Source organism: Chironomus tepperi, unplaced genomic scaffold (assembly GCF_022539635.2).
Source record: "Chironomus tepperi strain 1889 unplaced genomic scaffold, CSIRO-AGI_Ctep_v1 contig_388, whole genome shotgun sequence".
Taxonomy (NCBI): Eukaryota; Metazoa; Arthropoda; class Insecta; order Diptera; family Chironomidae; genus Chironomus; species Chironomus tepperi.
In genome coordinates, this window is record NW_027226510.1 from 434,706 (window position 1) to 446,343 (window position 11,638).

An 11,638-nucleotide genomic window follows, 5' to 3' on the forward strand; every position below is an offset into this window, starting at 1 on the left:
TGCATTGAGGCAGGCAATGCTTCTCGTTAGATATCAAAAATCACTCGATAAATTAATTCATTTTTCCTAATTTACGCTCACTTATCTCCTTTTTGGACGTAAATAAAACACACAAAAAAAAAAGCCACACATTTTATCACATTTTAATTAATCAAAAAACTGAATCTGAATCTCTCTATATCTTCAAAAAAAGAATCAAAAAAGAGGAAAAATATAAAGAAAAAAAATTATATACAATTTTTACATATTATGTATAGCGAAAATAAAAGAAAATTTATTGCAAAATATTAAGAAAAAATGGAAAATGTAAGGAAAAAATACATGGACGTTCATATAGAAAAAAAAAAATATATCGCATGAGCTTATTATATTTATATAGATTGGTTTTTATAGTGCCAAAACGATAACATCAAAGCTATACATCAATCATAAATAAATAAAAAAAAAAATAAATTGAGAATATCATTCGTTTATAATTTTCCTGATAACTTTATCCAAAACAAAATTTTTTAAATTACAAAATGCATTTCTAATATTAATCAATCGATACTTGTGAGATAAATTTAGTTTAAATTACACAATAATGAATTTGACATTCTCTTGTACTGCAACAGATCTCGACAGACAATAAGGGTAGTCATCTAATTGAGTGTACTCATGAGTATACTCAATCAATATTATTTAGCGTGCTCAATAATGTGAACATACTCGTGATGAGTATGCTTCTTGTCTGTTTGGGATCGACATTGCATTACTATCACGAATTGTGTTGGATTTTTTGAAGATTGGGATCCGATCGATACGAATGAAAAAACATTCCGCTAAAGATCTTTTACTAACACTCAGCGTGGCATCCACATGACTGCGGAGCCTATTCATTTAAGTCGCACGGAATATTTTTCTTAAATTAAAATCAAATCAAGTTTCAATGAATTTTGAATTGAAATAAATACTTTAATTTCAAACCAAAAGTTTGATTAAGAGCAGGAATCTTGGTAATTTCTGAGCAATCCTTAGTTTGTACCAGAACATTTCCAATAATAACTGGGAATATGTCTGGCTACTCCCAAAACGTCGATACTCCCAAAAATTCCAAAATATCCTGAGAAATTCCCACATTTTCTGACAAGATTTTTGAAATCATTTTGGATAGAAATATGCAAGAAATTCCGGAATAATTTTGCATTTTTAAGAGATTCCTTGTCATGGATATAACATTCCCGAATACACTGGTGGAAATTGAAATACGACACCCCTATATTTTTTAAAAATAAGCTATTAAACGAACATAACTTCCTACACATTATACATCATTGAAAAGGTCTTGAAAAATTAGATAGGGTCTAGGAATAACATTTGGTTAAAAATGCAGCAGTTCCAAGTTAATTCCAAAAATGTATTTTTGAGGTGGAAATTGAAATACGACAGTCTTTGGAAAATTGTAAAAATTTAATCCGTCTTGACCTTTTTTGCACATTTATTGGTCTTGAAATACAGATTTTTGTTTTCTGAGCAGTTCTCAAGCAACTGGAAAGTTATTAAAGCATTCTATCATTAGTTATGTCCAAAAGAAAACAGCAAAGACGAAAAAAAATATTTTTTCAAATATTTTTTAATTTAAATGTTTTTAAATACCTCTTAAAGCATAGACTTATAGATTTTTGGATCCTCTTTCAGGTTTTCTACATGTTTTTAACTAAAAACTAATGAAAATGTTAAAATTTTGATGAAAATAAGTAACAAAAATTGTTTTGAAAATGAAAATCATTAATTTCACTAATTTCCGCTTATCATAAGGATCTGAAATTTTCAGGACATATTCTTTACTGCTTAATATAGATGTTTTCATATAAATATATTTTTTATCTCTATTGGTAATCGCTGGGATTATCATTTTATTAAGGATGAAACTAAAAATTTTCTCCCTATGATTTTTTCGCATCTTTTGATGCAAAAATTTAAATTTCAAAATTTTTTGGTTTCAGCATTAACAAAATGATAATCCCAGCGATTACCAATAGAGATAAAAAATATATTTATATGAAAACATCTATATTAAGCAGTAAAGAATATGTCCTGAAAATTTCAGATCCTTATGATAAGCGGAAATTAGTGAAATTAATAATTTTCATTTTCTTAACAATTCTTGTTACACATTTTCAACAAAATTTTAACTTTTCCATTAGTTTTTAGTTAAAAACATGTAGAAAACCTGAAAGAAGATCCAAAAATCTATAAGTCTATGCTGTAAAATGTATTTAAAAACATATATTTTAAAAAAAATTTGAAAAATATTTTTTTCGTCTTTGCTGTTTTCTTTTGGACATAACTAATGATAGAATGCTTTAACAACTTTCCAGATGCTTGAGAATTGCTTAGAAAACAAAAATCTGTATTTCAAGACCAATAAATGTGCAAAAAATGTCAAGACGGATTAAATTTTTACAATTTTCCAAAGACTGTCGTATTTCAATTTCCACCTCAAAAATACATTTTTGGAATTAACTTGGAACTGCTGCATTTTTAACCAAATGTTATTCCTAGACCCTATCTAATTTTTCAAGACCTTTTCAATGATGTATAATGTGTAGGAAGTTATGTTCGTTTAATAGCTTATTTTTAAAAAATATAGGGGTGTCGTATTTCAATTTCCACCAGTGTAGCACTAAACGGTTGAACTATCAACAATCCGGCTATTCGGAATTAAAACCAATTTTCAAGAAAAATCATCAATTTTTAAATCTCAAAATAATTAAGAACAATGAGAATGTCACATTATTTGTGTGTTTTCACTAATTTTGATCACAAAGTCACAATTAAATAATTTAGAAAGTAGATTTGTATTTACTAGAAGCCTTTATGGTTTTTTAGTATGAGCTTAAAGAAAAAAGAAAAAAAAGGAATAAACTATTCTTCAAACTCAAATATCTGCGTATTTTCTAGCCATTATTTTCTACGGCCTATTTGAAAAAAAAAATGAGGAATAAGAATCCTTAAAAAATCTAATTATTGAATTATACTTGTCTACTTCTATAAACTATATATTTATATTAATATTCATAACATATTAATTACACAAATTATTATCTACATACTTCTTAAAAAACGAAAAAAAGGATCACTGTAGTAATGTTCTATTAGTGCATATTTAAAAAAAAACATATAATTATGAAGAAATCAATCACGCACTTATTTCTCGCTTTATCGAATTAATTAATTATGATATAATAGATGAAAAAAAAAAAACAATTTTTAAAGTGAAAATAACTGTTCTTAATTCTGCACTAAAAAAAGAGGAATAAGAACAAATTATTATTCATGAATCCAAAATTATGGACATAAAAATATTAATTTCGAAAAAAAAAAAGAAAATCTTTCTAATTCTGTGCAGAACAGGACACAAAAAAAAACACATAATATTTGAATATTAAACATCTAACCTGAAGACCATTGATGCTGGTAAAATAACTTTGATACTTTTTTGTGGTTTTATAGTTCATATTAAATATGACTTGAAATTTAATCGAAGTAAATTAAAAAAATAGTTAATAAAAAAAAAATAATAACTCACAACTGTGAAAAAAAGAAGAAGAATTAATGGAGAGCTCGATGATAAAGTTGGCAGCAATGGTTTTAGTAGATGACAATCAGTTATAAAAAAAAATATTACATCGTATATCTTATAGATTATATTAAAAATGCTTCTATGCAGAAATTTATCAAAAAAAAAAAAACTAAAATATATTGAAAAAAAAATCTTCTCCAATATTCTTATTAAAAACTATTAAAAAAACTGATATTTTATCAGTATAAATTATATATTATTTCTATTTTATTTTACTTTATTTTATTTTATATTTTTATAAATATATATTTTTTTCTTTTTTTTATATCCTAGCATATACCACTGGTATGATGATGAATTATAATTATTAAGGAAGAGATTGTGCAATCGTGGAATGCTTTATATAAGTTAAATTTATGTTTAAACGGATTTTTTTTTATTTTATTTTATTCTCATTTATTTTAACTCTTTGCAGAATATTCGGATAAAGTAATTTTATTTGTGGTTAAAGCGCATTTTTCGAGAATAATTGGCCGACAAAAAAGTATTAAAAATTTAACGGTTCTAAAAAATTTGAATTTGAGAAGGCTTAAAAAATCAAAATTTAACGGTTTTTTGAAAGTTTGAATTTTAAAAAATCAAAATTTTAAAAGTTTGAATTTTGAAAGTTGGAATTATAGAAATTCAAAGCTTAACGGATTTTGAAAATTTGAAATTCAAAAATCAAAATTTTAAAAAATTCAAAATTTAACGGTTTTTTGAGAATTTGGAATAAACAGCAAACCCCTGTAATCTCCGGACAGTGCGCATTTAACCGCTTTTTCACTAATTTTTTAAAAATTTCTAATTTCCCCAGTGAGCTAAATCTAACAATAAACTGATTAGGCTTTACAATATACACATTTTATAATTTATTTACATATAATTTATATTATTAAAAACTTATTATTACTAAGCATTTTCATTTCAAAAAATGTGAATGAATTAATGCTAAATTTACTCATAGTGGAATCTTCACCTTTTCTGAAATTAATGCTTATTTTTTTTTATTAAAAATAGAAATGTTTATTTTTTTTCCTTTTTATATATGTTATGTATAATATGATTAATAAAGCATCATCTCTAAATGCGACATCTATCAACTTCAAATTTTTCTAACCTAAAACCTCCGCAAAAAAAAACATAAGAAATATGAAAAAAATGTTGATATTTTCTCGAGTGATGATGATATTATGAAAAAAAAAATTATATTTTTAAGATTTCTGCAAGAAATATTTATATATAAATAAAAATCCTTAATGATGATGATAAATTAATTTTTAATTTTTATCATTGGGAATATATTTCTGATAAGTTTATTATGTACGACTTTTTCACATAGCAAAAACAAAAAAAAAATGTGTAAGAAAATGAATAAAAAAATGAATTAGAACATATTGAAAAAGTTTTCATTTTTAATTGTAATCTTATTGTTTATCATATTTTCCAAGAAATGTTTTATTTTCTTCAAAAAAAAATGACATAGATTATTTAAATTTATTATATAGAATAAATTTAAAAGAAGTGAAAAACAAAAAAATAAATAAAATAATTTAAATAAAAAAAAATTGAAAATTAAGATAACAATGGAAGTAGAAAACATCATGAGAGGTGTCAAGTATTGAAAGTTGAAAGAATTAAACAAAAAAAAAAGTAAAATGAAAGAAGAAAATAAAAGATTGTCGCATTTATCAAGAACAGAAATATGATTATAAATTAGAGAAATTTTTTGTCGTTTTATAAAAATTAATAAAAGGAGAAATTAAGAGAAAAAAATGACTTTTTAATACCCTTAATACATGCCACAGACACACGTGTTTGTGTTTGGCTATTTTCCTCATTTTTCATTTTCAGATAATGTTGTTGCTCCACATGTCTTGTTTGAGAATTTTCAGAGAAATCCACAAATCTGTTACATAGATACATGCTTAAGCATTACCACATTACACAGATTCTTTTAAATTCTTCAAAGAAAGTCAAATTGTTTCTAACGGTTTTTTAAAATTTGAATTTTTCATGTAGCTGTTCAGTAAAAAAATTCAAATTCAAGCTGAACAACAAAAAACATTCAAAAACGCTCAGCGTGCCGCATGAAACATTGGACAAAAAAATAATAACAAAGCAACATGGGCAAGCACAAGAAATTCTTAAAATCAGAAAAAGCAAAGGTAAAACTGAAAGGAAACAAGCTTAAAGGACCACAAAATGTAACAAAAACAGATTTCAAAGTTCGTAAAATCATTTTGACAGAACAACTCAAGAATGTTCAACAAATTGAGAGCGGTGAACGTAAAAAGCACAATATCAATGATGTTCTGGCACGTTTGAAGAATTCAACATCACCGGAAGTAATTAGCAACTTGCGAGACATCATTTTACATCAGCCAGAGGATTTCCAGAAACATTTAGAAGCTATAATTAAAAGTGTTGCAAATTTATCACTTTCGATTGAGAAAAATGTTCGAAGAGATTGCTTTAAGATTATGGATACAATTTGCAGCCAGACAAGTGAATTTAACTTGAGACCATTCTTTCCAATTCTTCTAACATACTTGAAATGTGCAATGACACACATCAAACCAGCTATTCAAGAAGATTCACTTCTTATGTTTGACATTTTACTGAGAAATGCACCAAAACTCGTTGCATCCGAAAGAGACAAGATCATGCCTAACTATCTTGATTTAGTGTCAAAAATCAGAACCGAAAATAATCCAGAACGAACATTATCACTTCAACTTGGCAATAAAATCACAAACATGAAATGGAGAAAAAGTGTCTTGGAACGACTTATTGTGTATCTGAAGTGCATTAATAGCCAACAGAATGAGAGTAATTCTAATGTGGAAGCAAATAGCTTTGCTAACGAAATTGTAGTAAATGAACTGTAAGTATTGTAAATTTCTAATCTGGATCTTGCCAAGAAACCAGCAAATTAATCATATTCCTTCTTTCTAGAGCTGAGTTCATCTGCAATCCATATCAACGAAGGAACCTCCCAATAGCTGACATAGAAATGCCATCTCTAGATCGATCAGATGATTTTGCAAAGAACCTCAACAAGCACGAATCATTAGATCAGATTGCCAGATATGTTCATATGATAATGCCGTTAATGTTTGAGACATGGATGGAATTAAAGCCAACAAATGAAACAACTCATGTAGGATCGATTCCACAAGAAAGTGCTCAAATGTTGAAATTAATTATGGACATTCAACTTGAGCTGTTCAGTATGATAGAAAGGAATATTAATTTAAAGCAGCAGTTCCTGAAGAAATATCAAGATAGCTTTGATAAGCAAATTTTATCAAACTTTCCATACGTTCAGAATGACGATGGCAGTAAAAGGACACAAGAAAACGGAGGTGAACGCTGTATTTACCAAAATCTGCCAATAGCCTTCATGTTCTTCCAATTTTCATTGAAGAATCAGCAACGATTCTCAAAATATCGCGAAAAATGCTTTGATTTTATTGAAGAAAGTATCTTGTCATGGAGGAACAAGGACCAAGAGTTTAATTTCTTAATCAAAAAACTAATTCGTACTCTATTCAGCACGGAGTCACAGAAGATATTTGTAAATGATTCAAAGAGAATTTTCCTTGCTTTAGTCCGTAAATGCAACGTAGATCAAACAACTTATGATCCAAAATTAGCTCTCGTTTGTGAAATATTTGAAAAGAATCAAGATATGAAGCAAGGCGATAGTGACAGTAACTTACTGTCACAAATGGTTAGTGTATTGGCAGAGAAAGAATTTGTGCCTGTATATCTAATCAAAACTATGACGTTGCTTTGTAAGAAAGGAAATAAGACAATTATTGAAGAAATTGAGAAGCATGCATTAAAAATTGTCAGAAATCTTCAAAAAAGACTCAAGATAAGTGGAAATCACTTAGACAATGTTGATAATAATCGATGGAAAATGGAAATCGCTAACTTATTGTGCTGGATTGAAGATAAGGATGTTTTGATGAAATTAAATGAACTTCCAAAGTCGGATAATATTCTTTCAGTTAAGATTGATCAACTTATTTCAATGAAATTAAGCGATGCTTAATTTTGAGTAAGTTAAGGTGGAAAACAGTTTAATTAATTTTTTGTTTAAGAATTCCGTTATGAAAATATTTTGAATTTTTTAAATAATGAATAAAATTTTGAAATCAATGCTTACCTTAATCTGGAGATATTTCTATCAATTTCAATATTTTGCTTTAGGCTCGTTCTTAAATCCTTGTATAAAAATATAAAGGTCCTGGTTGATCCTTCGTTTTCACTGATCTGGAAGTCGACTGATTTGAATTTGCTTCGGTTCACAAAAAACCGATTAAAGCCGACTTGAATTCGTTAAAAACCGATTCAAATTTGCATGTATTTCTGCTGGAACTTGTGAAGTATAACATTTCATACAAATTTCAAACGGTTCTTAGTAAACTGCAGCGAATTCAATTTAGCTTCTGCCTCAGTTTTTCAGTCACGACACATTTTACAATATCAACAAATCTCATTAAAAAGGTCACTATATTAAAATTCGTTAAAAAAAAACAATAAATAATACAAATTTATTGCAAACATTCGTTACATTCAGTAAGATAACTTTTAACGGCGGAAAAGAAAAACGGTGGATATTTAGATGATGATCTTAAGTCATAATCTGAGCTTATTTCCTGATTATTGCTAAACTGACTTACAGAATAATTTTTCCATGATAATTTGGCGAAATTACGTCTTGGCGAGTTTCCAATCTCCAATTCCATGAAGAATGTCAAGCAATTATCATTCTCGACATTTTTCCTCTTGTATTTTTGTGTGACATGTGTAGGAGCTTTCTTGATGACAATAAGTACATGATTATCTTGATAATGATAATTTCCTTTTAAAATCTCTCGTGATTGCATAGCAATCTTTGGATTTTTCAGCCTATTCACACTATTTTGTAGTTCGTCAGCTGACGTCATCATGAATAAGGTACCATCAGCAAAGAATCGAATTAAACGAAAATATTCAACTATTTGGACAGGACGATAAAATTGGTCTTGGAAGGAATTTTCACCTAATCGTTGATAATTAATTTTACAAATATAGCAGCCATCAAATAATACGCGACATCTGTTGATGAAGATTTCACGCCATGTAAGGCTTTCAGTTGCAGGTGATACATTTGATTTCCATACTTTATAACAAGCAAGTTTCCATATCTCTGGATCTCTTGACAGAAGGAAAAATCCCTTACATACGCGACCAAATCTTTCAAGAGATTTCATATCAAGGTCATTAGTTACTACATACTTCAAAATAAGAAGTAAGACTTCAACTGGGAGTGCTGAAATATGTTTTCCGGTTTTTATTGTTCCAGGCAAGTATGAACTTTCACAAATTGGCTTATTTCCCAATGACAACTCTTTCTGGAAGCTATCGATCAAGTCATCAAGGTCATCCTCATCATCATTTTCGATTTGTGAGTTCTCTATGTTTCCTTTACTGGAACCAGCAATTGATTTTGCATATGCAGCTTTTTGCTCATTTTCAGCAAGAGTAGCTTGATAAACTTTGTATTCAATGTTCGGTTCCAATTGTACTGCACGTCTATACAATTTTATAGCTTCAAAATACTTTCTAGATTTCTCAAGCTCAATTCCTTCCAGAAATAATTTCCTTGCCATCATTTCTCTGGATGTTTCATTGCTGGATTCTCCTTTTTGTTGACTTTCTTCAATTTCACGTTGCCATTGATTACGGAAGTTCTGTAAATCGTCTTCAGCACTCCCACTCTCTTCCATTATGAAATTATTTTTGTGATTTAATTTTTTTACTAAGAAATTTTCTATTTATTTTTATGAAATTCAACAGCTGATTCTGTGCTGAAGCTGAGCGGATTAGAAAGGTTTATTTTTAAACCCTGGATTAATTTTAAATCCGAAGATTTAACGACGGAATTATCTTTTATTCCTATACTTGTCAAGGGTTTGCAGGCAACTGTCCAAAAATATGCAATTTCGGGTATATTAGCAATTATATTTATTTTTATTCAGGAATATACATAGATAAATCACTTTTTTGTATATAAAGCATATAGGTATATTAAATTATATTAATACATGCAAAGCTTAGAGGATATATCGTTAAACATATTAGGAAATGACATTTTCTAAGAAGTTATTCTTGTTAATGACTTTAGTGGTCATAATAATGAACTCAACATTGTTTTCATCCTGTTGTGACAAGAACCTTAGTGCTGATATTTCTGCAAATGTGCAGCCACCAACGAAAAACACCAGAATAGTCTTTGGAATGTCAGATTGTGAGATTTCACTAGTTAATGAGTCTCTACGTCCACTGGATGTTGTTATAGACAACTGATAGTCTTCAAATGATGGTTCAGGAATGCATGATAAAATGTCATTCAAGCCATTCCAGCCAAGTGGCCTCAATGAATGTTCAATAATTCTAATCGATAGTGGAGCATAGAAACTGTGCACATAGCTTATATCCTTTGGTGAGACTTCTTGGAAGTCATCGACAGTTAAATTTAAAGTTTTCCTTAAAATATTGTATGATCTGCTTCCTGATGATAACTTAATTAATCCAGACTTTTCAAGCTTTCCTAATTTCAGTAAGGAATCAATTCCATAGGAATGAAAAATTTCCTTTTTATATCCATCAAGAACTTTCTGCTTCAATCCACTAGCAGCAGCACTTTGCATGCAAATCAGCCTTAAAACCCTGTCTAATGGCTTTTGTTCACAGATCATGCTCTCTATGTAGTTATTAGGTTTGTCTATGTCATTGCACATCATAAATTCTTGCTCTGTGGATAATTCATCAAGGAAGTCGTATTGTGAGATGTGTTCCTTAATTAAACTTGCGATTGTTGTGTGAGTAGCAAATGACAGCTCGCTTGCTTTTAATTTTGGCAAATGCTCAACAATTTTTTTTAGTTCTTGAATCGTTTTCTCGCCATGTCGCTCGTTGGCAGCTGCTGTTATCGTTTTTGCTAGTCTAGATAGAACAGGTCCAACAGCATTAAAGTTTTTATCACGAAGTTCAGCATAAAGCTCTTCTTTTGAATTTAAAATGACTTGTTTCTTCTCATTCGATGTTGAAACTTTACTGAAATTAGTGTCTTCTGATGATGGACTGAATTTCTCTGCTGGAAAGTTGACGGTCGTATTGTTGATTCCATAAAATTCATCAATTAATCCTTCATATGTTAATTGAGTTGCAAATGCTGTCATTGTATCTATTGATCGATCTAGTATAATTAACTGATCAATTGAGCCCTTCTCGTCAGCTATATTCTCATTTAATACGATATTTTTGGACAGTTCCTTGATTTTCTCAGCAAACTTTCCTTTTCCAACAATTTTTGGGATTTTCCCATAGAGTTTCTGGATGTTGGAAATAGCTAGTGCTGATTGATGTAAACTTGTTAAATCTCCTTCAATGTATAGTTCCTTGAAGCAATCTGGATATTCCATTGATAAGACATCTTTGTCGAGTGGAAATAGCTGACATTTAAAGTCATCAATAATTTGAAAACTTCCATAAACTCCTTTCGTCTTTAACTGGTTCTCACAAAGCAAAGATCTTTTAGGTAGAAAGTATAGATAGAAATTCTTGCGATAAACTCGATTCTTCTTCTCATCGCTGTGTATATTCGTTGCTATTTTGTTCATTAACTGCAAACTTGGTCGAGTAATGAAGATGAAATTTCGAACATCCACATTTGGTAAATCACCAGCTTTAATTGGGAACATTTTGACGACATTGTGATCTTTCAGAACTGATGGCTTAGCAATCAATGAAACTGGATTAGTTAGTGATTCATCCCACATTAAAACCTGCAGAAAATTGCAATAAAAGATTAAAAATGAAAATTAGGAAAATCTTGAATATTACCTTAGTTCCTTCACATCTATCTAGTATGTCTATTAAATCATTCAATGCCTGTTCTTGCAAGAGAGCTAAATTGACTTTAGATGATACTAAATGCGAGAAATCGCCCATTTTTAGTAGATTTTATTTATCACA

General features: G+C 28.9%; 4 protein-coding genes across 6 annotated transcripts in view; 2 read left to right on the top strand and 2 right to left on the bottom strand.

The window, feature by feature from the left end:
* The window catches only part of heph (polypyrimidine tract-binding protein 1 heph), a 128,530-nt gene extending 123,156 nt beyond the window's left edge, over window positions 1–5,374 (top strand). For all 3 annotated transcript variants that reach the window (XR_011544971.1, XR_011544972.1, XM_070648127.1), the window contains exon 12: window positions 3,899–5,374. The gene's annotated coding sequence lies outside the window, so the exon portion shown is untranslated. The remainder of the gene's footprint in view (window positions 1–3,898) is intronic.
* Window positions 5,375–5,720: 346 nt separating this feature from the next.
* On the top strand, window positions 5,721–7,719 carry LOC139096398 (testis-expressed protein 10). Its single transcript, XM_070648102.1, has 2 exons — window positions 5,721–6,491; window positions 6,563–7,719. Exons 1-2 carry the CDS (start codon window positions 5,731–5,733, stop codon window positions 7,665–7,667), a joined length of 1,866 nt encoding a protein of 621 aa, XP_070504203.1. The 5' UTR covers window positions 5,721–5,730; the 3' UTR covers window positions 7,668–7,719.
* A 412-nt stretch (window positions 7,720–8,131) lies between these two features.
* LOC139096393 (F-box only protein 9) lies at window positions 8,132–9,479 on the bottom strand. The gene has a single exon (XM_070648098.1). It carries the CDS (start codon window positions 9,385–9,387, stop codon window positions 8,170–8,172), a length of 1,218 nt encoding a protein of 405 aa, XP_070504199.1. The 5' UTR covers window positions 9,388–9,479; the 3' UTR covers window positions 8,132–8,169.
* A 129-nt stretch (window positions 9,480–9,608) lies between these two features.
* Window positions 9,609–11,615, bottom strand: car (vacuolar protein sorting-associated protein 33A). Its single transcript, XM_070648095.1, has 2 exons — window positions 11,507–11,615; window positions 9,609–11,448 (listed from the first exon to the last, which is right to left on the bottom strand). The coding sequence occupies exons 1-2, from the start codon at window positions 11,612–11,614 to the stop codon at window positions 9,739–9,741; spliced, it is 1,818 nt and encodes a 605-aa protein (XP_070504196.1). The 5' UTR covers window position 11,615; the 3' UTR covers window positions 9,609–9,738.
* Window positions 11,616–11,638: the final 23 nt, after the last annotated feature.

Bases quoted from the DNA above. Each gene is read 5' to 3' on its own strand.
- LOC139096398 (XM_070648102.1), top strand. From the start codon at position 5,731: ATGGGCAAGCACAAGAAATTCTTAAAATCAGAAAAAGCAAAGGTAAAA. The intron at 6,492-6,562 runs GTAAGTATTGTA...CCTTCTTTCTAG, and splicing joins GAAATTGTAGTAAATGAACT to AGCTGAGTTCATCTGCAATC.
- LOC139096393 (XM_070648098.1), bottom strand. From the start codon at position 9,387: ATGGAAGAGAGTGGGAGTGCTGAAGACGATTTACAGAACTTCCGTAAT.
- car (XM_070648095.1), bottom strand. From the start codon at position 11,614: ATGGGCGATTTCTCGCATTTAGTATCATCTAAAGTCAATTTAGCTCTC. The intron at 11,449-11,506 runs GTAATATTCAAG...AATTTTCTGCAG, and splicing joins ATAGATGTGAAGGAACTAAG to GTTTTAATGTGGGATGAATC.